Source organism: Cinclus cinclus, chromosome 23 (assembly GCF_963662255.1).
Source record: "Cinclus cinclus chromosome 23, bCinCin1.1, whole genome shotgun sequence".
Lineage (NCBI taxonomy): Eukaryota > Metazoa > Chordata > Aves > Passeriformes > Cinclidae > Cinclus > Cinclus cinclus.
In genome coordinates this window covers 7124135-7150908 of record NC_085068.1, presented here as the reverse complement: position 1 = coordinate 7150908, position 26774 = coordinate 7124135, and the positions used below count along the sequence as shown (strand labels likewise).

Below are 26774 nucleotides of genomic sequence, written 5' to 3'. Positions count from 1 at the left end.
AAACTGACCCCTCTGTGTCCACCCTGCTGTGCCCATCACCAAACTGACCCCTCTGTGTCCATCCTGCTGTGCCCATCACCAAACTGACCCCTCTGTGCCCACCCTGCTGTGTCCATCACCAAACTGACCCCTCTGTGTCCACCCTGCTGTGCCCATCACCAAACTGACCCCTCTGTGCCCACCCTGCTGTGTCCATCACCAAACTGACCTCTCTGTGTCCATCACCAAACTGACCCCTCTGCGCCCATCACCAAACTGACCCCTCTGTGTCCACCCTGCTGTGTCCATCACCAAACTGACCCCTCTGTGTCCATCACCAAACTGACCCCTCTGTGCCCATCACCAAACTGACCCCTCTGTGTCCACCCTGCTGTGTCCATCACCAAACTGACCCCTCTGTGTCCATCCTGCTGTGTCCATCACCAAACTGACCCCTCTGTGTCCATCACCAAACTGACCCCTCTGTGCCCATCACCAAACTGACCCCTCTGTGTCCATCCTGCTGTGCCCATCACCAAACTGACCCCTCTGTGTCCATCACCAAACTGACCCCTCTGTGCCCATCACCAAACTGACCCCTCTGTGTCCATCACCAAACTGACCCCTCTGTGCCCATCACCAAACTGACCCCTCTGTGCCCACCCTGCTGTGTCCATCACCAAACTGACCCCTCTGTGTCCATCCTGCTGTGCCCATCACCAAACTGACCCCTCTGTGCCCATCACCAAACTGACCCCTCTGTGTCCATCCTGCTCTGTCCATCAGGAACCAAACTCACCCCTCAGACCCCTCTGTGCCCAGCCTGATGCCTCCAGCAGCTCTGGAACCTTCTCCATTTGCTCCTTTTCCTGATTTTCCTCTACAGAAAACTTCTCCCTACCAGCACAAAGTGTCCCGTGCCTGAGAACCTCATCCCTGGAACACAGCAGCATACCTTGGAGCATTCCTTTGAGTGGTTCTTCCTGACTAGCTGGCCTGGCAGCTCTTCCCTGTGCCAAAAAGCTCCTGCCCCAACCTCCAGAGGGAAAGGCAGGCACGGCAGCTTCCAAGAATCTCTTTCTTCTAAGGTCAGGCTCAGGAAGTTTTATTAATTTATTCTTATAGAAAGATTTCACTGGGTCTGTTCTAATGTGCCCCAGTGGCCACCCTGAGCTAATCCTGCCCCACTGCATTTCCATGGAAATTATTCATTTATTTACAAGAAACCCAAATCAGCTGCAGGCTTCTTTTTGTTGTTGTTGTGGGCTCGAGTTTTTAGGGGAGGGCTCAGGCTGCATTCAGGGTTAAGGGCTGATCTTGCCAGCCCTCCCTGCATCATGTGAATATCCAGCTGAAGCACATCCAGAAAAGTGATTTTTTTTTTGTTTGTTTGTTTGTTTTTTGTTTGTTTGGGTTTTTTTTGTGTATCTCCAGGTGTTGTCAAATTCATGAGGGAATGGTTTGGGTTGGAAGGGACTTTAAACTCATCTCATTCCAACCCCTGCAGGGACACCTTGCACTTCACTGGGACTGCAAAATAAGTTCTTGAAACTAATTCAGCACTAAATCTCCAACGTGCATTCAATTATCCTTTCAGCCCTTTGGAAACATTCAGCCTTTAATCAGAATTGTGAGGTCTTTAAACCCTGACCAACTCCAAGACCCAACAGATCCAAAAGATCCATAAACTGATGTTTGTAAAACACAGCAAGGGGTTCAGGATCTCCAGGAGTAGTTGCTCATTGCTGATTTTATTAAAATTACAATTTTCTGGCTTATTTGTTTTAGCTGCAGACCCCTGTGACCCACCAGAGATCTGTCACCCTGCTGTTCTCTGACAAATCCATAATTTGGATTTTCAAAATCCACTGAGACGAACAACAGCTCTAGAACCAGTGGCCAGGAAAAGGAAGAACATTATAGAGAAGGTAGCCAGGAAAAGGAAGAAAAATAGTTTTGATTGGTTTTACATCCATGAAAAGAAGTATTTTGAATCCATGGAATGTATCGGCTTAAGGACTTCTTAAAGAAAAACAAAAGTATTTTTAGAGATAACAAAAACGTCTTGAAATGAGAGGTATTTTTTCGAGTAGGGAATAATTCACACACTCTGCCTGCACAAAAAGAAAGAAATCATGAAGAAGCCATAAATATATGGCAGCCCAGGCTGCCTTTGCATTAACTTTGATGAATTCCTGACCTGCTCCCAGGTCTCAGACTATGCAATTATCCAGAAATTCCTTTATAACTGAGCTCCAGTGAAGTGCACACTTATTAGGAATCCATGCTGACAGTATTTTGTTTTAATATTAACACCATTACTTTATAAATAGGTAGGCACAGTGCTTTGATCTTGAAACGTGGCCATTCTTGCTATGAAAAGGAGAGGAACAGAACTTTTCTTTCAACTGGGAGCAGTGGTTTGGACAGCCTGGACAGTGACCTAATAACTCTAATAACTGAGGAGTGATCCCACACACAGTGATGTCACTGGTGAACGACCGGAGCTCAAACCACAGAAGAAATGAAAATTTTAAAAATAATAATCATTAAAAAATATAAAAGAAAACAAGAGAGAGGAGGGGAAGGGGAAAAAAGAAGGAACAGGGATGTACCTGCTGGTGTTATCATCATCCTCAGAGTCGATGAAGCTGCTGGACTCCAGCTCACTGCTCATCATGGTGGAGGAGCTGTCGTAGCCAGGGGGGTGCTCACGGTGCCTGTCCAGCTTGGGGTGCCCATTGATCCTGGGGACTGAAAAAGCAAAATAAAGGGACAGTTACAGCACAGGGAAGTTGTGGGGATGCCTAAAGAGGCTGCCTGGAACAGAGCTTTAACAGTGTTGAGGGAATAAAGTTGGGATTTATTAAAATGTAGTTATTAAGAAAGGTATTTAGGTACTAAAAAGGTATTTAGGGAGGCAGTAGGGATTTATTAAAAGGTCCTCCAAGGATTCACCTTGGGCAGTACAAGAGCCTGGCCATGGCTACACCCAAGGTGGACACAAGATGGACACGAGATGGACACAGATGGACACGAGATGGACACGAGATGGACACGAGATGGACACGAGGTGGACACAAGATGGACACAAAATGGACACGAGATGGACACAAGATGGACCCAAGATGGACATGACGTGGACACGAGATGGACACGAGATGGACACAGATGGACAGAAGATGGACACGAGACGGACACAAGATGGACACAAGGTGGAGACAAGATGGACACAACATGGACACGAGATGGACACAAAGTAGACACAAGATGGACACGAGGTGGACACGAGATGGACACGAGATGGACACGAGATGGACACGAGATGGACACAACATGGACACAACATGGACACGAGATGGACACAAAGTAGACACAAGATGGACACGAGGTGGACACGAGATGGACACGAGATGGACACGAGATGGACACGAGGTGGATGCCAAGTCACAAATTTTCACACTTTTCTGAGTTTTGGTCCATTTCCATATTGGGGTTAATTGTCCAATTCCAGCTCCAGGAGAACAAGCAGTTTTATTACGCTCCTCAGGCCACCACGTTCTCTTTGTGGGGATTATTTTGAAATCAGAGAATGGAGAAGCACAGATGGAGATTCATTGTCTGTGCACTTAAAACAGGAATGCAATTTAAGGGAAATGGGTGGAAGAGCTTAGGGATACCCAAAATCCTTCTGCATTTTCAGTGGGAAGAGGTGTGAAAACGCTGTCGGATCACCCAGGTGTGTCCCACACCTTCCAGCTGCAGCTGGAATCAATATTTATCACACAAATTATTTATTTATGTGTGGAAGTGCCCAGCAGCAATTCAGCAGAATTTTCTGGCGTGAGTAATCCTGCAGCAATGAAGAACACCCAGGCTGCTGTGGTGAACAACCCACCCATGGAACCACACTGTTAATTAGCACCCACTGGAGAACCTGGGGGATTCACCATCACCACAGCTCCAAACCAAACCTCTGGAAGGATCTTACTGCAGTTCAAGCCCTGGCTGAAAGCTGGCAACGTTTCCCAGTAAAATCAGGAAAGGATTTTTGTAAATTAAAACGGAGAGTAGCACAGAAAATCTTTGGTTGATGTCCCTTTTCTTCCCTGGGGTTTTCCCAACTCTTATTGTGTGGAACCTCTCAGTTCCAGTGCTCTGGGCTCAGCCTGTTTGACCTGTTCAGGTTTTAGCTCAGTGCTTCTTTCCCAAAAGGTTCCTTCACACCTTTCCTCACTTCACCTGTTTGAAACAAAGGCTGGAACAGCCCGCTCCTGTTTTCTTGTGGAACAAGAACTCCTTTCCCTTGAGGGAATCCAGGGAAATCCTCTTTGCCAGGGTGGGTGATTCTTTGTACCAAACAATTACAAACACAGGTAATTGTCCAGCTGGCTGAGCTGCTCCCGTGCCTCTGGAATAAAAGCTCTGGCACAAAGCTGTGAGTAACACAGAGCTCCAGGAGCTCCCTCACCCTGCCCCTGTGCCAGCCAGGGCTGTAATTTGGATTTATTCAAACACTCTCACTGCATTTCCTGCATTTTCCCTTTTCACACTGAGGGGAGAGGACACAGCTGCTGGCCCTGGAGGAGCTGGGATGCAGGTGTCACATCCTTGTCCCCCTTTTCCTAAAGCTGTTCCATTTTCCATCCAGGCGTGCTCCAGACGTGCAAGAAACGAGTGATTGTGATCATTGTAGTGACAAGACCTCAAATCCTTCCCATTTCACTTCTTTTAGCGTTGTCAAGTGGCAATTCAGGACACAGAGCTGAACTGTGCATTTTAGATTTGCTTTCCACTGAAAGCAGCACACTCGTGGTGTTACTGTGTGTCCTGGATGCTGTTATTGATAAATGAAATATTGGTATCACCACAGAAACGATATGGACATTAAATAATGTCTTTTAAAGCAGTTCTCCTCACTTTATGCACATTGATAGAACTCACCTGCTGCAGGCAGAAGACCTGAGTTCAGAAAATAAGTAATATTTGTGACATTCTTGCCTGGGCTCTGACAGAAGGAGGAAATTTTATCCCATTTCTTTCTCAAGGGAAACGCATGAATTGGTTTTCAGAGCACTCCAAGCAGAAACTCCTGTGCTCAGACAATTCCATCCACCAACACCAGCTCTTATGCCACAAACATCCAGAGCAAAAACGTGCACTGGCACTGATTTAATGCTTGAAACAGCTCCCCTTTTCACATTCTCCCCCCAACAAGTTTTTAATCGACACCATGAGAGGATTCTGCCGTTCTTCCATCCACCCCTAACCAGTGACATTTTGGAAGGGTTAAATGAACAGAATCCCTCAGGATAAATCTGATTTCTGGTGTTTCTCTGGTTCTAACTGGAGGCAAACACTTCAGTGGGTGGAGCTGTGAACAAAGGCTATGATGGCATTTCTTGGGCCCAAGTATTCCAAATTCTGGACCATTTTAAACACAATGGGTGGCACCTATTAATTCTTAATTAAGCCTGGAAATTCTTGTCTGGCAATGAATGAAAAACCCAAGAGCTCTTTGATGTACAGACCAGAGGCAAGAGATGGAGTTCTGCATTTTATAGGTGCACTTTGGGTGCATTTAGGTCTTAAAAAAAAAAAAAAAAATCTTCAGAGCCTCTGTTACACCAGCAGAAAACAACAGAGCTGATCCAAGCCTTGAGAAATCAACAGCCAGTCCTCTCCAAATTATTCACCTTCTCATGCTAGAGAAAGTTCTGCCTATTGCCAAGAAAATAAAAAAATAAAAAAATCTCTGCCACCTCACCATGGGTTGTTGAAAAAGAAAACCTCTTGGAAAAACGCTGAGCTTCAAAGAGTTTCGGAGCAATTATCGAATTATTTCATTAAAATAATGAGTCCCTGAAAGCAGGCAGGAATGCAGCCTCAAGTCTGTGGTGCTGGTGATGCTGTTCTGAGAGATGGCAGGAAAATTGGGAAAGGGGAAGGGTTGGAGTCTGAAACTGAGACCTCTCTGAGTTCTTCACAGAGAGCAAAAACTTTCAGTGAGAACTCAAAAAATGTAATCAGCGTAGAGAACAATTCTCGAAAACAAATCTCTGTGAAGGCTCTGAGAACACAGTTTTAGACATAATAATTATTAACTACAACATGAGGTCTCCAATCCTTCCCAGCCTGGCTATTAGTGCCAGAGGTCACACAGGAACTCGGGGATTTTATGCAGAAAGAAAATCTGACCTGATTGTTTGGGAAGTAAAAAAAAAAACCAAAAAAAAAAAACAAAACGAAACAAAACAAAACTTTAATACTGGAAAATAACATCAGTTTGTATTGAATGAAGCAGGAAAGATGGTACAGGGAGGCTTGATCCATGCACCAGGGCACCTGGAAAAAAGCAAGTGTCAGGACATGGCAGGGGTGTTTAAAAACTTGGAGGAGAGGAGGAATTAGGGTGGAGTTTAGGGAGGGGGTCCAATAAAGAAGGGCGATTAGAAATATTAAAGTTATTAATTTTAACAATAATTACTTAAAAAGTGAAAAGGAATCAGTGATAACAAGGGAAGCAGAGAACTTTCTGGCAACCATGAACATAGAGGAACTGGAGGATTCTGATTTTGCACTCACTACTATTGAAAGGGTTTTGTCACAGCCTTGAACTGTGCTCCCCTGAACTTTTACTGGAGCTAACCCCAACACCAGTGAGAATACTTACAATTTTAGATAAAACAAAACAAACCACACGTGTAATTTAGATGTAAACTGGCGGGCTAAGAAAATGAAACTGTAATAAGAAGAAATGGTTCAGGTTTGTGATTTTTAGCTTGTTGGGTAATTTGTGTGTAAGAATTTGTGTATAAGAATGTGTGCAATGTACACAGAATGTACATAATGGACATAAGAATGTGTATAATGTGTATAATGAATGTATAATAATGTGTATACGAATGTATAATAATGTGTATATGAATGTACATGTGTATAATGAATGTATAACGTGTATAATGTGTATAATGTGTATAATGAATGTATATGTGCATAATGTATGTACATGTGTATATTAATGTATAATAATGTGTATAATGAATGTACCTGTGTATAATGAATGTATAATAATGTGTACATGTGTTTAATGAATGTACCGGTGTATAATGTATGTATAATAATGTGTACATGTGTATAATGAATGTACATGTGTATAAAGAATGTACCTGTGTATAATGTATGTATAATAATGTGTACAATGAATGTATGTATGTATGTATATGTGTATAATGAATGTACATGTGTATAATGAATGTATTATAATGTGTACATGTGTATAATGAATGTACATGTGTATAAAGAATGTACCTGTGTATAATGTATGTATAATAATGTGTACAATGAATGTACCTGTGTATAATGTATGTATAATATTGTGTACATGTGTATAATGAATGTACATGTGTATAAAGAATGTACCTGTGTATAATGTATGTATAATATTGTGTACATGTGTATAATGAATGTACATGTGTATAAAGAATGTACCTGTGTATAATGTATGTATAATATTGTGTACATGTGTAATGTATGTATGTATGTATATGTGTATAATGAATGTACATGTGTATAATGAATGTACATGTGTATAATGTATGTATAATATTGTGTACATGTGTATAATGAATGAATGTACATGTGTATAATGAATGTACATGTGTATAATGAATGTATGTACCTGTGTATAATGTATGTATTATACTGTGTATAATGAACGTACATGTGTACCTGTGTATAATGTATGTATTATACTGTGTATAATGAATGTACATGTGTACATGTGTATAATGAATGTATTTACCTGTGTATAATGTATGTATTATACTGTGTATAATGAATGTATGTACCTGTGTATAATGTATGTATTATACTGTGTATAATGAGTGTACATGTGTACATGTGTATAATGTATGTATTATACTGTGTATAATGAACGTACATGTGTACATGTGTATAATGTATGTATTATACTGTGTATAATGAATGTATGTGCCTGTGTATAATGTATGTATTATACTGTGTATAATGAATGTACATGTGTACATGTGTATAATGAATGTATGTACCTGTGTATAATGTATGTATTATACTGTGTATAATGAGTGTACATGTGTACATGTGTATAATGTATGTATTATACTGTGTATAATGAATGTACATGTGTACATGTGTATAATGAATGTATGTGCCTGTGTATAATGTATGTATTATACTGTGTATAATGAATGTACATGTGTACATGTGTATAATGAATGTATTTACCCATGTATAATGTATGTATTAGACTGTGTATAATGAATGTACATGTGTACATGTGTATAATGTATGTATTATACTGTGTATAATGAATGTATGTACCTGTGTATAATGTATGTATTATACTGTGTATAATGAATGTACATGTGTACATGTGTATAATGAATGTATTTACCCGTGTATAATGTATGTATTAGACTGTGTATAATGAATGTACATGTCTACATGTGTATAATGTATGTATTATACTGTGTATAATGAATGTATGTACCTGTGTATAATGTATGTATTATACTGTGTATAATGGATGTACATGTGTACATGTGTACAATGAATGTATGTACCTGTGTATAATGTATGTATTATACTGTGTATAATGAACGTACATGTGTACATGTGTATAATGTATGTATTATACTGTGTATAATGAATGTATGTACCTGTGTATAATGTATGTATTATACTGTGTATAATGAACGTACCTGTGTATAATGAACGTACAGGTGTACATGTGTATAATGAATGTACGTACCTGTGTATAATGTATGTATTATACTGTGTGTAATGAATGTACATTTGTACATGTGTACAATGAATGTACGTACCTGTGTATAATGTATGTATTATACTGTGTATAATGAACGTACATGTGTACATGTCTATAATGTATGTATTAGACTGTGTATAATGAATGTACATGTGTACCTGTGTATAATGTATGTATTATACTGTGTGTAATGAATGTACATTTGTACATGTGTACAATGAATGTACGTACCTGTGTATAATGTATGTATTATACTGTGTATAATGAACGTACATGTGTACATGTCTATAATGTATGTATTAGACTGTGTATAATGAATGTACATGTGTACCTGTGTATAATGTATGTATTATACTGTGTATAATGAACGTACATGTGTACATGTGTACAATGAATGTATTTACCCGTGTATAATGTATGTATTATACTGTGTATAATGAACGTACCCGTGTATAACGAACGTACAGGTGTATAAGAACATACAGGTGTATCCGAACGTATAACCAGGTGTATCCAAATTTGCCCGTAAGAACTGGAGAGGGGTGTGCTCCTGGCTGTCCCTCTGTCCTTGCTCTCCCCTCACCACCCCCCTCAGCAGCAGCCAGCAGAACCCAGGAGCTGCAGCAGCAGCCGCGACCTCGACAGGAGCAGCTTCCACATCCAACCACGGCTTTACCTCTACTTAGCACTCCACACCAACAACCTTCACCTGGACTTTTAACACTTGTGTCCCTTTAGAAACCTCTGTGCCTTTATACATTAAAAACAAAAAAAAAAAAACCTACAAAAACAACTTCAGAGCATCTGAGAGCCAAAGGGAATAAAGAAGCCGGCGCTCACCGTCCTCGTGGCCCTCGCGGTTCCTGCGCCGGTGCCGCTCGCGCCGGTGGCTGAGCACAGATTCTGTCCCTGTCTCGTTGTCCAGGCCATCCCTGCTGCTGGCAGCGTTGGGGCTGTCACACAACAAACGGGATAAATCACTGGGTTTGTCCCTTCTGCACTTTTCCTGAATAGGTTTGTTGTAGCTGGGAGAGTGTTGGTGTAAAAAGGTACAAAAATGACAAAACAAAACAAAACAACAAAAAAAAGATATGAAAAGGGAACTGAATTTATAGTTCTGTGCTGTAAATTGGTATGGGGTGATGGATCCAAGCAAAAGCAGCTGAGGGGTCAAAAGAGAACCCCAAACAAGATGAGGGGTGAGAAGAGAACCCAAAAACCACCCGACAGGTGAAAAGAGAAGACAAAAGCAGCTGAGGGCTGAAAAGAGACCCCAAAAAACACCCAAGGAGTAAAAAGAGAATCCCAAAACCACTTGATGGGTTAAAAGAGAAACCAAAAACTACCTCAGGGGTGAAAACAGAACCCCAAAAAACACCTGAGGGGTGAAAAAAACCCAAAAAAAACCACCTAAGGGGTGCAAAGAGAACCCAAAAAACACCTGAGGGGTAAAAAGAGAACCCCAAAAAACACCTGAGGGGTGAAAAGAAAACCTAAAAAACACCTGAGGGGTGAAAAAAAACCCAAAAAACACCTGAAGGGTGAAAAGAGAACCCAAAAAACACCTGAAGGGTGAAAAGAGAACCCCAGAAAACACCTGAGGGGTGAAAAGAGAACCCGAAAAACACCTGAAGGGTGAAAAGAGAACCCCAAGACTACTTGATGGGTTAAAAGAGAACCCAAATCTGATTTTGTAAAATCTTTCAGGTTGTGGGGTTTTTTTGTGTTTTTTTTTTTTTTGTTTGTTTTGTTGTGGGTTTTGTTTTGTTTTTTGTTTGGTCTTTTTCTGTTTGTTTTCTGTCATGTTTGGGTTGGGTTTTTTTGTGTTGTTTTTTTTTGGGGGGGGGGTTGGTGTTGTTTTTTTTTTTTTTGTTTTGGTAATTTTTTTTGTTTGTTTTGTATTTTTTTGTTTGTTTGCTTGATTTTTGGGGGTTTTTTTGGTTTTTTTTTTTTTTTTTTTTTTTTTCACTTCTTGTTCAGTCCAGCACAGCTGGAAAAGGGGTGACATTGCTCAGGTCACTCTTGGCCACGTCAGCAGCACCATCTACTGATCCAGCTCACGACCCGCAGCAGGGAGAGGGGAAAAAAATTACATTTTATTTAGATTTCATCAATGGTGGAGCAAAATATCAACGCTGTCAGGCAGGGAGTGGAGTTATCAGATTGGATTTGTAAAGATCTGATTTCCTTGGATTGCTCTGCCTGCCTCACCAACTCCTTGGAGTTTTTTGTTATCCAGCACCATTTCTGTTTGTACAGTTGCACAACACCCAGCTCTGCTGGTATTTATTTATCTGAGGCTCAATCAGCACTGAAGGAGATGACAGAGGAGCATTTAAATAAAATCCCACGGATTTAGGAACCAGGAAGGTACAAGTCACTCTTATTGCACAACCATCACAGCAAAACCCCAAGAAATGTAATTTTCCATAATTTCTGGAGATCAGAAATTACCTACAGTCATGATTCAGGTTCGTTTTACAATGAAGGACTTGTTAAGCTCAACAGCAAAAGAAATTATTTTAATTTTGGGGATTCTTTATCGTTTTAAATCTACAGTGGGTGTGCTTTAAAATGGAATTCTAATTGTGACAGGATTTGGGGCTTCACGCAGAATAACTGAGATACTCTGCCCTGGGTTATGGACTAAACTCAGGTCATCATTACCTTCTCTTCTGGACTGAAAAAAATGAAACACAGCAGAAAAATCTGCTATAAAACGTCCAGGTGTTGTGGGAAATTGTGAGCAGAAAAACCCAAAAAAGGCATTGAGGGAAAACAAGTTTTAGTTTTGGGAAATTTCCCACGAGCCAGATTCTCTATTGGAGGTCAAAAAAAAAAAAAAAAAAAAAAAAGAAAAAAAATAAAGGAAAAAGAAAAAAAGAGGTGGAGGAGAGGGAAAGCAGGAAGGTGATTTATCTGGGAATGGGAACAGAGGCACAAAACACCACCTGAGCCCTCGGAATTCCCAAATTTTCTCTGTAATATTTAAGAATACTCTGGAAGAAGCAGCAGGACCAGCAGAGCATGGGAGCTCTGACAAGGAGCAGCCCCACTCGTGTTTAATTCCAAGCTAATTATCTTTTGAAACAAAGACTGCAGCTGCTCCAGGCACGTTTAGGGCAGGAAAGAAAAAAGCCTGGTTTTATTTTCTGCCCCGTTCAGAACACGGGAGGGCAGCACAGCCCTTGCAAGGCACTGCCAGGCAGGGTCAGGATTTCCCAGCTTTTCTTGTCCCCTCCAAAAGGTTGGGGTTTTTTTTTGTTTGTTTTTTGTTTTTTTTTAAATCTGTAAAAGACTCGCACACAACACTGAGGGCACTTCCAGGTAACAACCATCCAAAAAAAAAAAAAAAAAAAAAAAAGAAAAAAAGAAAAAAAAATTTAAAAAATGGAGAACGGGCAAATCCAGGCAACATTTCCTTCTCCAAACACAACCCAGGAGCACGAGGCTCTGCTTTAAATCCTGCTGGTGGAAATTTCCCTCTTTGGAAAATGAAGGTATCCTAAGGATTCCCCTTGGATCAGGAAGAGGAAATAAAAATAACAAAGCAGAAATTCCAGGTCTGGCCACACACAGATGGAGCTGGCAGCCTCTGGATGGACATGGAGCAGGAATTATTCCTGATGGAAATTCTCCTTCCTGCCAGCAGCGTTCAGCTGGCTCTGCACCCTCCCTAATCACACATAACACACCAAGCACACGTCAGCCACACACAAAAAGCATTTTGGGCTCCCTCCTTACTTAACTCATGCACAGCAGGCTTGGAAATGAGCTATTTTGGATAAATATTTCACTCTAACAACGACAGGGGGGGGTTTATTTTTATTCCCATCTCCCTTTTAATTCCTCGATATTTGATTTTTACGACCACAACAACAAACAGCTGCAGCAGGAAGAGAAATGAGGGTGAGAAATAGATGGGAATTAGAAATTGGTGATTAAATGGGAGAACTGGTTCTTACTGGAACGATGGGGGCCGGGAGTCTCCGATGCCTCCTGTCCTCTCCAGGGGTGGTGGAAGCTCTGTGTGGCTCTCAGTGCACTGGGAACCTGTGTCAGAGTGGGAACTTTCAGCCAGGACCAGCTGCCAACACAAAAAAAAAAAAAAAAAAAAAAAAAAAAAAAAAAAAAAAAAAAAAAAAAAAAATTACACAAATTCCCACTTCGGCCCAAAATCCTGAGCTCTGTGCAGGGCATCCCTGCCAAACTCCCAGAAAATCAGTTTAAATTCAGGTTCTGTGTGAAAACAGCAGCAGGCTGGATGTCACAGAGCTCCTGCAAGCACCAGGAATTCTTCTCCTCCTGGGAAAGAAAACAGGCAGCCCAGGCAGGGAGGGGATTTTGGGGAGCTGGCACTGCAGCATTCCCCAAGCACAAGAGCTGTCAGCATCCCTTGCAAAAATGCACCCAACATTTGGTGTTCCAGCACAAAAATTGAAAAGCAAACGCTTAGTTTTATTATTTTATCATTAAATCAGATTTTTTTTCTTTTTTTTTTTTTTTTTGCCTCCATTTTCTAACCTAGAAAGGCAGAGCATTGCCAATTTTACACCAGGGAGATGAAAGTAATCAAAGATATCTAAATTCAGCCTAAATCCCAGGGGAGGAGAACTCTGCTCTGGGTAAAGCAGCACTGGAGAAAAACAAACATGCATTGATCCAAGACTCCTTTTAATTTATCTCTGCAAACAGAACAAGGTGATTCCCAACTAGAAATTCCACTTTTCCTCTGACTTCACCTGTTAGAATAAATGATTATTTTTTATTAAAAAGCCTGACAGTGGACAAAGATGTCCCAGACCTCTGATTTACAAACAGGAAGGCATGTGCATTAATTTTGTGTAAAATTAAATTTGGCAATTCCATGAACTGAAGGACTTAGTTAATATTTTAAACGACAGTACAGAAATTATTCTCCCATGAAGATGGGAGAATTTGGCACATCCTGCACCAAAAGAAAAAAGTATTTAAATAATCCAGTGACCACACACAGAATTTTCTGGCCACGACCCACAGAAATCAGACTTGACCTGGAGGGGACCAGGGTGACTTTATCCCCAATTTCCTGATCCACCTCATCACTTGGCTGAGTCTCTCCAAACACTGTGATGATAAAGTCTTTAATTAAAGAAATCCTCAATTAATGATACAGATTAATAACCTTTCACTAAGAGGCAACAATATCTCAGCTTCCCTTTATTTTTAGCTGTGGAAGAAGCAAAGCAGGAGAGACTCCAACTCCTCCCTGGTTCGTTTATTAATATTTATTAATTCTAATAAAATAATCAGAGGGATGCAGAGGATGGAACTGGCGTTCAGGATGCAGGGAATTACTCCTAGGAGTACAAAACCATAAATATGAGGAGGAAAACACACACAGAGGAACTGCCTGGAGAAAAAAACCAGCTCCACATGGAGCCAGCTGCATTATCCAAACTCTTATCACCAAGGCAGGAGCAACAGAGGAAACACTGAGGGGGAAAAAAAAAATAACACCAGCTTTCTTAATCATTTGATAATTAAAGCTGCTTTCTTCCAGGTGGGGAAGTCAAAGGGAGGTTTTTAGGAATTTTGTTGCTGTTATGGAGATGCAAGGATGTCTCTGAGCCTGGAAGGTTCCCTGAGGAATCTCTGCGTGAGTGATTTCATTGACAAAAATCAAACCAAAAGGATGAAAAGAATAATAATAAAAAAAAATAAATAAAACCATCCTGAGGGAGGGTGTAGCAAAATCTGTACTTCCCCCTCAGCCTTCATACTCTGAGCTGGGAATGCCAAAAAAAAAGAAAAAAAAAACAAACCCTGGCCTGAGGTATTGGGGAGCAGGGGAAAAAAAAAAAATCCTTTAAGTTTTTCTGCTGAGGGCAACAGCTGAGTGCAGGAGGAGCCAACAAGAAAAATCCTTCCTGGATTTTGGGATGTTTGCTCTCCAGCATTTCCCTGCTCCTGCAGGAGGAGCCAACAAGAACAATCCAGCTGCAGGGATTAATTATCCATTCCTCCACTTCCAGGGATTAATTATCCATTCCTAATCCTAATTCTCCAACTGCAGGAATTAATTATCCATTCCTAATCCTAATCCTCCATCTTCAGGAATTAATTACCCATTTCTATTCCTAATTCTCCAGATGCAGGAATTACCCACTCCTAATTTTCCAGCTGCAGGAATTAATTATCCATTCCTAAACCTCCACTTCCAGGGATTAATTATCCATTCCTAATCCTAATTCTCTAGATGCAGAAATTAATTACCCATCCCTCATCCTCCATCTGCAGGGATTAATTACCCATTCATAATTTTCCAGCTGCAGGAATTCATTACCCACTCCTATTCCTAATCCTCCACCTGCAGGAATTAATTACCCACTCCTATTCCTAATTTTCCAGCTGCAGGGATTAATTACCCACTCCTGTTCCTAATTTTCCACCTGCAGGGATTAATTATCCATTCCTATTCCTAATTTTCCACCTGCAGGAATTAATTACCCACTCCTATTCCTAATTTCATCCTCCATCTGCAGGGATTAATTACCCATTCATAATTTTCCAGCTGCAGGAATTCATTACCCACTCCTATTCCTAATCCTCCAGCTGCAGGGATTAATTACCCACTCCTATTCCTAATTTTCCAGCTGCAGGAATTAATTACCCACTCCTGTTCCTAATTTTCCACCTGCAGGGATTAATTACCCACTCCTATTCCTAATTTTCCACCTGCAGGAATTAATTACCCACTCCTATTCCTAATTTCATCCTCCATCTGCAGGGATTAATTACCCATTCATAATTTTCCAGCTGCAGGAATTCATTACCCACTCCTATTCCTAATCCTCCAGCTGCAGGGATTAATTACCCACTCCTATTCCTAATTTTCCAGCTGCAGGGATTAATTACCCACTCCTGTTCCTAATTTTCCAGCTGCAGGAATTAATTACCCACTCCTATTCCTAATTTTCCAGCTGCAGGAATTAATTACCCACTCCTGTTCCTAATTTTCCACCTGCAGGGATTAATTACCCACTCCTATTCCTAATTTTCCACCTGCAGGAATTAATTACCCACTCCTATTCCTAATTTCATCCTCCATCTGCAGGGATTAATTACCCATTCATAATTTTCCAGCTGCAGGAATTCATTACCCACTCCTATTCCTAATCCTCCAGCTGCAGGGATTAATTACCCACTCCTGTTCCTAATTTTCCACCTGCAGGGATTAATTACCCACTCCTGTTCCTAATTTTCCCCCTGCAGGAATTAATTACCCACTCCTGTTCCTAATTTCATCCTCCATCTGCAGGGATTAATTACCCATTCATAATTTTCCAGCTGCAGGAATTCATTACCCACTCCTATTCCTAATTTTCCACCTGCAGGGATTAATTACCCACTCCTATTCCTAATTTTCCAGCTGCAGGAATTAATTACCCACTCCTATTCCTAATTTTCCAGCTGCAGGAATTAATTACCCACTCCTATTCCTAATTTTCCACCTGCAGGGATTAATTACCCACTCCTATTCCTAATTTTCCAGCTGCAGGAATTAATTACCCACTCCTACTTTTCCAGGTGCACTGAGGAAAATAATCCACTTTAAGGTTGCCTGAGCTCATTTCCAGACTGAGGCTGAGCTTTCTTTGAACTCCCCACACTGGCAGCATCTCCCTTTTCCCAAGCAGTTTTGAAATCCTAGATAAACATCTGCCCACACTCCCACGACTAAATCCAAATAAAGCAGTGGCCAGTGCAGATATTCCCATTTTTACCTTCCCATCCCAGATTTTTGACAGCAATTTCAGAACAGCCACACCCGCCTGTGAGCTGCAAGGAATTATTTCCTGTAAAATCAAATCCCAAATCAAAGTTTCAGAGCCCATTTTCCACAGCAAGGCTGCTGTCAAAGGAGAAATTCCAGGAAAAAAAAATTTAAAAAAAAAATCCAGGAATTCTCCCAAAGGCACCAGGACCCCACATGGCTGGAAAAACCTCATCAGGAAAGGGATTTTTAATTATTTTTTAATTTAGTCAACAAGAAATTGTCTGGGCTGAGATGAGGTTTGGGATGAACCCAAAACAACACAAATAAACAAAAACAAACAAACAAGGAAACAAACAAACAAACAACTAAAAAAAAAACATAAAAAACCACCAAAGAAAAAAAAAACAAAAGAAAACAACAACAAATACAAAAAAACAAAAAAGGCCAAAAAAACCAAAAAGGCAAAAAAAAAAAAAACTCAAACAAAAATAAACACCAATTAAAAAAAACCACAAAAACAACAACAAAAAACCCCAAAAAAGTAAAAAACCCCGAAAAATAAACACCAAAAAACCCCAAAAATAAACACCAAAAAACCCAAAAATAAACACCAAAAAAACCCCAAAAATAAATACCAAAAAACCCCAAAAACACCATAAAAAACCCCAAAAACACCAAAAAACCCCCAAAAACACCAAAAAACCCACAAAAAAACCAAAACAAAAAAAAAAAGAAAGACAAAGATCGATACATGGAATAGAACAATTTGCTGCTGAGGCAAAAGGTTGGAGCCCAAAGGTAAAAAAAAAACCAAAAAAAAACCAACCAGCAAACAGGTATGGGAGTCCTAAAAAAAAGGGGAGAAATTAACTTTTCTTTCTGGACACAATTCCCAGGGACAAAGAGCTAACTTTGGACAGCACAGGCTGAAAATCTCATTTTTTAAGATCACAATTTAATACAAAAAAATAAAAATTAAAAAAAAAAAAAAATAAAATCCAGTAAGTGCTTGATACACATTTGGGTGTGTGTGGGAGGACTCAGCTTAAGCCCAGCTTTACAAAGCCAAGTGTTCTGCTTGCTTAACACTAAAAAAACCAACTGGGACTGCCCAGCTGCCACAGTTTGAGTGCCCTAAAATTAAAAGCAATCAACAGAGGAGGAAGAATTGGTTGATAACTTGGGGAATCCAGCTGAGCCCAGTTCAGCATCTCCAACCCCAATTCAGCAATTCCAGCTGATCCACGAGGAATTATTGCTCGGGAAGTATCTCCCAGCCAAAATCAGGTTTCAAAAGTCACACTCTGCATTTTTCCTTAGTGCTGGAGTGCCCACAGGCAGCAGACAGCAGGCAATCCATTGTGCATTTTGATTTCTTGATGTTATTTCTACCTAATCCCACCCGCAAGAAGCCAGGCTTGAGAAAGTTCAAGCTACTCAGCAGGCAGCAAATATCCTTATCCTGTACAGCTTCAGTGTCTGGGCTACTAAAATATTTTAAGGGATAGAACAGTTAAAATATTTGAAGTCGTAAGAAACGCGAGCAAGATCTTCAAGTCCTAAAATCAGCACGGGGATGGAAGTGAGACGGAGACAAAGCTGCAGGTTTGTTCCAACTGTGAACAAAAACTCCTATAAACTGATTTTGCCACTATTTCCTTCATCCCACACCAAAACCAGGATCCAAACGTGGTTCCAGACATTTATTCCGTGCTGAAAAGCTCTTCCAAATCTCCACCCAGCACAGCTCTCGCCCCGCGGCACTCAACTCCACTTCCAGCACTTGGTGAAGCCAAACCCTTCACAAAAAAAATTTTTTTTTTTTATCCTCAAGGCAAACTTGAAATTTTTGGAAAACACCATCCTTGTCCTCTGCTGTGTTCCCAGGATTGGAAACTCAGCTTGAAGGAGGAAAATGAAATCACAGACTGCACCTCAAATGCTGTTTTGGTGTTAAAATTTCAGGTATCGCTGCATTTTTCTGTGCCTAAAGGTGCTCAGGCACTTCAATCACCCCTGAAAAGCACAAACCTGCAGTCCCCAGGCAGAGAAATGTGTGCATGAAACACCAAATTTATCCAGTATTTCATCTGAAGGTGGGGGAATTGCTGCATTTCACAGCGGAAGAATTTTCTGGAATCTCCACCAAGTGGAACAGAACGAGGGTGAAGAAGTGCCAACACCAGCTCAGCACCCGATAAATGAGAATAATTAGGAGCTGGTAATTAATTACTCCAGTGAGGGGACAAATAAATGCTGGCATATGGGAGAAATGAGCACATTAAACCCAAACTGAGACATGAGACGGGGCGTGCAGAGCCACATCTGGATCCTGACTCCCTCCACAACTCCACAGCCCACATTCCTGGATTTTTATATTCCATTTATTTTTCCATATGAATGTTGATGTCTTTTTACTGAATTATAAACAATGACTAGCCCTGAGATTTTTAACCTCATTTAAACCTTCCGGGCACTACCAACAATGCTGATACATTAAAATTTAAATACCAAAATCCACCAGAAGATCACATTTAGCTGTTTTTGGAATAATTTGTTTTGGCCATTTAGTGACAGCACTAAAGCTGTTTTCATATCAAAACCAACTTTTCAGCTCTGCACACTTTGTGGACCTCACTCTGATTTTTAAAAGATATTATTTTAAAACAGGCTAATTAAAATTCATACCTTTGTTCTAATTTTGAGGTTCAAGATACTTCTAGAAATCAGCATCCAGTATCAAACAACACAGATTTACACACACAGAATCCAACATACCCAGGACACCACTCTTCCATTGAAGCAAGGGAGCTTTGCATTGTCATCTGAGATCTCCTCCTTCACCACCCTGAAAAACAATCAAAAAAAAAATAAAAAGAACATCAGATCAGAATGCACAGTGGTTTTCTCGAATTGTCCAGGAAAAATCCCATTTTTTCATTAAAACGTTGGCCTCAGCAGGTGCTCTGTGTTTAAAGAATACACGGATGGGAGAACAGAGAAAAAAATCAAAACAAAAGGCAGAACAGCTTTGCACACAAGCACCCCAGAGTGGGAGGCACAAAAATAATTTCAAAAAGTCTCCTCGGAGCCTTTAAAGATCTGATGGGGACTAAAATCCCCCCAGTGCTCTGTGATTTGTGTCACAAATCACACATTTGTAGCACAAACAGATTTCATTGCAGAAGGGGGAGAAATTTGGTTTTGACAATCTGAAGCCTCATCAAACTCCATCACAATGTGAGGATGCACGAGCACATTTTTCTTTTATTCACGTTTTTGTGTGAAGAAAAACCACAATAACCACAAAGGAAGAGAAGAGAAGAGAAGAGAAGAGAAGAGAAGAGAAGAGAAGAGAAGAGAAGAGAAGAGAAGAGAAGAGAAGAGAAGAGAAGAGAAGAGAAGAGAAGAGAAGAGAAGAGAAGAGAAGAGAAAAAAAAGGAGATTTCTCCCCAAAAAACTCTTCCTAAAGTGAAGAATATTCCAGCCCAAAACAGCATGGAAGGGAAAAAAGGAGATTTCTCACAGAAACCTCTTCCTGAAGTGAAGGGTATTTCTAACCCAAGACAGCATGGAAGGAAAAAAAAAATAAAGATTTCTCCCCCAAAAACTCTTCCTAAAGTGAACTGGGATTTCCCCGACTCCACCTGAGCTGGGATTTCCCTGACTCCACCTGAGCTGGGATTTCCCTGACTCCACATGAACTGGGATTTCCCCAATTCCAGGTGAACTGGGATTTCCATGACTCCACCTGAACTGAGATTTCCCCAATTCCAGGTGAACTGGGATTTCCATGACTCCACCTGAACTGAGATTTCCCCAATTCCAGGTGAACTGAGATTTCCCCAATTCCAGGTGAACTGGGATTTCCATGACTCCACCTGAGCTGGGATTTCCCCAATTCCAGGTGAACTGGGATTTCCATGACTCCACCTGAGCTGGGATTTCCCCAATTCCAGGTGAACTGGGATTTCCATGACTCCACCTGAGCTGGGATTTCCCCAATTCCAGGTGAACTGAGATTTCCCCAATTCCAGGTGAACTGGGATTTCCATGACTCCACCTGAGCTGGGATTTCCCCAATTCCAGGTGAACTGAGATTTCCCCAATTCCAGGTGAACTGGGATTTCCCTGACTCCACCTGAGCTGGGATTTCCCTGCTTTTCCCTGATAATTGGATGTTAAAGACTGGCTTTGATAGTGTTGCATCCTGATTGCATTCTCCACAAGTAGCCGGGTGATTTTTCACTCCACTCAGAAAAAAAACGAGGTTAACAAGGAAATTCTCCTTTCCCTCCAGCACCACAGACATGGGAAAGGCAGGGTTGAGACAGATTTATTCCAGGTTAATGTGCACCATGACACAAACAGAGCATCTTAACCTCCTTTAGCACCGGATTAACCCCACCTAATCCCTGGGATCATCATCAAATCTCTTCTTAATTGTCCTTTACTGATGGGAAAAGGGGAGAGAAGCTTCATTCATTATGAACTTGGAGATCCTCAGGGAGAAGCCAAAGGAACAAAGCTCTTTGTGCTAAACTCTCTTTTTTTATTCCTGTCACCTCAAAGGCAGGTACGGGATGGTTCAGATTTTTGTTTTTCATTCACAAAATCGGGTTGGTTGGAAGATAAATCCAGGGCTCATCCAGTCCAGCCTCCAGAGAGGGTTTAGGTTGCTCAGGGCAATGTCTGAGCATCTCCAGTGATGGATGTTCCACAGCCTTTTTTGGACAATTTGATTCTGTTTTACAAAGCAGCAGTTTTTTTTTAAAAAAAAAGCTGTTTCAATTAGCAAAATCATAAATAATCACACAACAGCAATTACTCAACTGGCATCGAAGGCTGCAGCTCTAAAAATAGTCTGGCTGAAGCTGATTAACACTTCAGTGTGCATCTTTAATGAAGAATTCAAACTCCAGGGATTTTACAGCTGAGGCCACAGCACAGGGAGCCTTCAGCCACCTTCCCAAAGCAGGGAAAGGAATGGAAAGAAAGCCACACACTGAATTTACAGGGATAAACACCGGGATAAAATGGGTATTTTCTGGAAATACGGAACAGGGGAGGAGAGAAATCCCTTTGATGAGCAGGGGAACACCAGGAGCAGTGCAGGACCTGCACAAAAACCTCAGATCTCGTCTGCACGCTGCAGAGCCACAGGCAGGAATTGGGTGCCATCATTCCCTCTCCTCCTTTCTCCAGACAGGAATTCTGCCATCGTTCCCTCTCCTCCTTTTCCAGACAGGAATTCTGCCATCATTCCCTCTTCTCCTTTCTCCAGACAGGAATTCTGCCATCATTCCCTCTCCTCCTTTCTCCAGACAGGAATTCTGCCATCGTTCCCTCTCCTCCTTTTCCAGACAGGAATTCTGCCATCATTCCCTCTTCTCCTTTCTCCAGACAGGAATTCTGCCATCATTCCCTCTCCTCCTTTCTCCAGACAGGAATTCTGCCATCATTCCCTCTTCTCCTTTCTCCAGACAGGAATTCTGCCATCATTCCCTCTCCTCCTTCTCCAGACAGGAATTCTGCCATCGTTCCCTCTCCTCCTTTCTCCAGACAGGAATTCTGCCATCGTTCCCTCTCCTCCTTTCTCCAGACAGGAATTCTGCCATCATTCCCTCTTCTCCTTTCTCCAGACAGGAATTCTGCCATCATTCCCTCTCCTCCTTTTCCAGACAGGAATTCTGCCATCATTCCCTCTTCTCCTTTCTCCAGACAGGAATTCTGCCATCATTCCCTCTTCTCCTTTCTCCAGACAGGAATTCTGCCATCATTCCCTCTCCTCCTTTCTCCAGACAGGAATTCTGCCATCGTTCCCTCTCCTCCTTTTCCAGACAGGAATTCTGCCATCATTCCCTCTTCTCCTTTCTCCAGACAGGAATTCTGCCATCATTCCCTCTCCTCCTTTCTCCAGACAGGAATTCTGCCATCATTCCCTCTTCTCCTTTCTCCAGACAGGAATTCTGCCATCATTCCCTCTCCTCCTTCTCCAGACAGGAATTCTGCCATCGTTCCCTCTCCTCCTTTCTCCAGACAGGAATTCTGCCATCGTTCCCTCTCCTCCTTTCTCCAGACAGGAATTCTGCCATCATTCCCTCTTCTCCTTTCTCCAGACAGGAATTCTGCCATCACTCCCTCTCCTCCTCCAGCTTCATTCCAATCACTCCTCTCAACCCCACAGAGCCATGACAGAACAAGTATCCTCCTTTATTTTTTTTTTTTTGGTTGTTATTCCTCAACAACACTGTCAGTGCTTTGCCTTTCCACACGGATCCCACACAAACCTGTCAAAAACAGGGGTGAGCTCTGTGCCCACAATTACCTCAAAAATGACGCACCCAGACACGTGCAAGTGACACATCTGAGGAGCAAAACCCTCGTCAAAAAACAGAAATATGCAGCTTCAATGCAAACAAACTCCTTAGTGTTCCTGTAGAAACTGTAGCAAGGAACTGCGTGTGGAATTCACCTCTTCCCAACACATCCAAAACCACTTTTTCCTCATTGATGCGGTGGCTGCTGCTCTGTCTCATGTTATTCTTTAATATAAAACTTCAAAATAACCTTTTGAAAATCTAACCCCCTGCTCTCTGCCTGCAGTTAACAGGCAATGCACCCGTGTGTTTAGATCCCAGTTATCCTCTGCCACATCTCACCTCCAGCATCACTCCGAGCACTTTGTGCCCACGGGATTCCTCTGCTCTGGTTTTTTTTCCACCCCACCTTTATTCCCGCAGGCACATCCAGCACTTTGGCAAGCCAGGGATGATAATTCCTCATCTTTCAGGAGAACCACAGGATGCTGGAGAGGTTTTGGTCCTGCACCAGACGCTGACCTGAGCTTAAGCACATGAATGATGCAAGAATTACTGTGTTCCCTAGGAGAGAATCAGCCCAAAAACTCAAACATAAAACTTCACTTTTTCTGGCTGTTCAAGGATAATTCCTTTTCTCTAGGCTCTGCAGCACCTCGAGGAGATCAGCTGGAACATTCCACTGCAAGGAAACTACGGAACCTCCGTGCCGAAAAGTTCCTTGGAATGTTTCAGACTGACATTTGGAGCAGCAGAAAGCTCCTCACCTACAGAACTTCCATGGAAAAAATTCCTTGGAATATTTCAGACATTGGGAGCAGCAGAAAGCTCCTCACCTACAGAACTTGCATGGAAAAAATTCCTTGGAATGTTTCTGACATTGGGAGCAGCAGAAAGCTCCTCACCTACAGAACCTCCATGGAAAAAATTCCTTGGAATGTTTCTGACATTGGGAGCAGCAGAAAGCTCCTCACCTACAGAACTTGCATGGAAAAAATTCCTTGGAATATTTCTGACATTGGGAGCAGCAGAAAGCTCCTCACCTACAGAACCTCCATGGAAAAAATTCCTTGGAATGTTTCTGACATTGGGAGCAGCAGAAAGCTCCTCACCAACAGAACTTCCATGGAAAAAATTCCTTGGAATGTTTCAGACATTGGGAGCAGCAGAAAGCTCCTCACCTACAGAACTTGCATGGAAAAAATTCCTTGGAATATTTCTGACATTGGGAGCAGCAGAAAGCTCCTCACCAACAGAACTTCCATGGAAAAAATTCCTTGGAATATTTCAGACTGACATTTGGAGCAGCAGAAAGCTCCTCACCTACAGAACCTCCATGTTAAAAATTCCTTGGAATATTTCAGACATTGGGAGCAGCAGAAAGCTCCTCACCTACAGAACTTCCATGGAAAAAATTCCTTGGAATGTTTCTGACATTGGGAGCAGCAGAAAGCTCCTCACCTACAGAACCTCCATGGAAAACATTCCTTGGAATATTTCAGACATTGGGAGCAGCAGAAAGCTCCTCACCTACAGAACCTCCATGGAAAAAATTCCTTGGAATATTTCAGACTGACATTTGGAGCAGCAGAAAGCTCCTCACCTACAGAACTTCCATGGAAAAAATTCCTTGGAATGTTTCTGACATTGGGAGCAGCAGAAAGCTCCTCACCTACAGAACCTCCATGTTAAAAATTCCTTGGAATGTTTCTGACATTTGGAGCAGCAGAAAGTTCCTCACCTACAGAACCTCCATGGAAAAAATTCCTTGGAATATTTCAGACTGACATTTGGAGCAGCAGAAAGCTCCTCACCAACAGAACTTCCATGGAAAAAATTCCTTGGAATGTTTCAGACATTTGGAGCAGCAGAAAGCTCCTCACCTACAGAACCTCCATGTTAAAAATTCCTTGGAATGTTTCAGACATTTGGAGCAGCAGAAAGCTCCTCACCTACAGAACCTCCATGTTAAAAATTCCTTGGAATGTTTCTGACATTTGGAGCAGCAGAAAGTTCCTTACCTGTTTAGAGAAACCAGGAGCTCTGCTTAGGAACACAAACTCAAACCAGCCTCCAATTAAGTATTTTAAAATATTTGTACCTGGCTGCCCAAGAGCAGGGCCATGCAGGGAATTTGATTTGCTCCTTAACGAACAATATTTCAATAGCTCAAGGTGTGAAAATCTCACTATTTGTATCTGTGGTAGGTAAATTGAGATCTGCAGAAATTAAACCTGGTTTGATTGCAGCACTTCTAGACACAACTGTGCATGGTGTTATATCCCACTCCATGGCCAGCTAACCTAGAAAAGATATTACTTTTAATTATGTGCAGAGAAGCCAAGAAAATGGGTGATTTTTACAGTCCTAAGACCTTCAATTTCTTTTCTTCAATTTATTTTCTTCAATTTCTTTTCCTCAATTTCTTTTCCTCAATTTCTTTTCCTCATTTTCCTCAGAACGGGTTTGGAATAAAGCAAAGCATTTTAGCCACACTGAGGTTATTTTTTTTTCCTTAGTTCCCTCTGCCCCCTGTATTATTTAGTACATTATTTATGTGCCTATATTTCAATCTCACAGGTGTTAATGAATCCATTCCTGCAGCTGTCCTGAGGGACAGACACATCTCTGCTAACAAAAAAAAAAAAAAAAAAAAAAAAAAAAAAAAAATCCAAAGAAGTCACAGTACAAAGGGACAGGTCAGCATAATCCTGACCTGAACCCACATTTCCAATGAGTTACAAAATAATAAATATTAACAAGCCCTTATAAAATTAAGCAGTTCTTGAAAACAGCTTAGGGGAAAAACAACCAAAAAAAAATAAAATTAAAAAATGATCATTTGAAGCAGCTGTCTGGGAATTGGGCTTTCCCCAGGGTGCAATTATCTTCCAAAGTGCAGGGCAGGACACTCAGAATAGCACAGGGGATCGTTCTGGGCAGGGATGCAGCAGGGTGGCAACCCAAGGCTCTGCAGGTCCTGACCTCGCACCGACAGCTGCTCCTGGCTCCAAAAAAAAAAAAAAAAAAAAGAAAAAAAAAAACAACCCAAAGGCATTTCCCCAGCTGGTTTGGGAGCTGGGGATTGAAAGGAAAAGTTCAGGATGGATTTAGGGGATCAGCAGCTTTTTCCAGACTGGTACCCAGCAGGGGATGCTGCACAACTTCTGAGTGCGCTGGCCATTCCACCTGCCAAATATTCCCAAAAAAAAAATAAAAAAAAATCTTATTTCTGTGCAAAGGAACTCGGATTTGGGCAGCAGAGCCTCCCTCAGCCCAGACGTGAACAGGAGATCCTCTGAGCTGTGCTTTCAGTCCTTCTGAAGTTATGTGGGAAGCTCCATGAATTCCCAAGACGTCAAGGGAATAACTTGAATTCAGCCCCAGCCAGAGTGTGGGTACCTCAGCCAGAGCCTGGAATTTCATCTGCTCAATATCCAAACATTTCAAGGTGCTAAACACAACCTGGTTTTATTTTTAAATAATTATGTTTATATATAAAAAGATACTGACTAATAATGCTTGGGGTAACAAAAAGCCCTCAGAAACAGCCAGGTCCTCATTTGAGAAAAGGGAGTGTTTGTTTTAATATTGTGAAAATTTACTGCCCACCTTCATATCAGCCATGTTAAGGAGACAGGTGCTAATCCCACTGATGGGAAAAGAAGGAAGAAATGAGATTTCCCTGTGAAATTGTGAAGGAGAGCTTCAACATCCCACTGAAAATGATGATTTTGGCTGGAGCTGTCCAGGAATGATTCAAAGAATTGAACATATTTCATTAATTCACTGCTCCCAGTACGGAGCAAAGCACTTTTCTAGAGAGGTGGAAATCACTCACTGATGGCCAGCAGAAGGAGCTGCCTGTAAAAAATGTCCTCACTCTTCACTTTTTGGTCCAGAACGACTT

At 41.5% G+C, this 26774-nt stretch overlaps 1 protein-coding gene across 2 annotated transcripts in view; it reads right to left on the bottom strand.

Moving 5' to 3' along the window:
• Positions 1 to 26774, bottom strand: part of DVL1 (dishevelled segment polarity protein 1) — a 62773-nt gene that overhangs the window by 22938 nt on the left and 13061 nt on the right. For both annotated transcript variants that reach the window (XM_062507516.1, XM_062507517.1), the window contains exons 2-5: positions 19323 to 19392; positions 12751 to 12872; positions 9626 to 9738; positions 2595 to 2733 (exon numbers count right to left, since the gene is read on the bottom strand). In XM_062507516.1, the coding sequence (XP_062363500.1) occupies positions 2595 to 2733; positions 9626 to 9738; positions 12751 to 12872; positions 19323 to 19392 (444 nt within the window). The remainder of the gene's footprint in view (positions 1 to 2594; positions 2734 to 9625; positions 9739 to 12750; positions 12873 to 19322; positions 19393 to 26774) is intronic.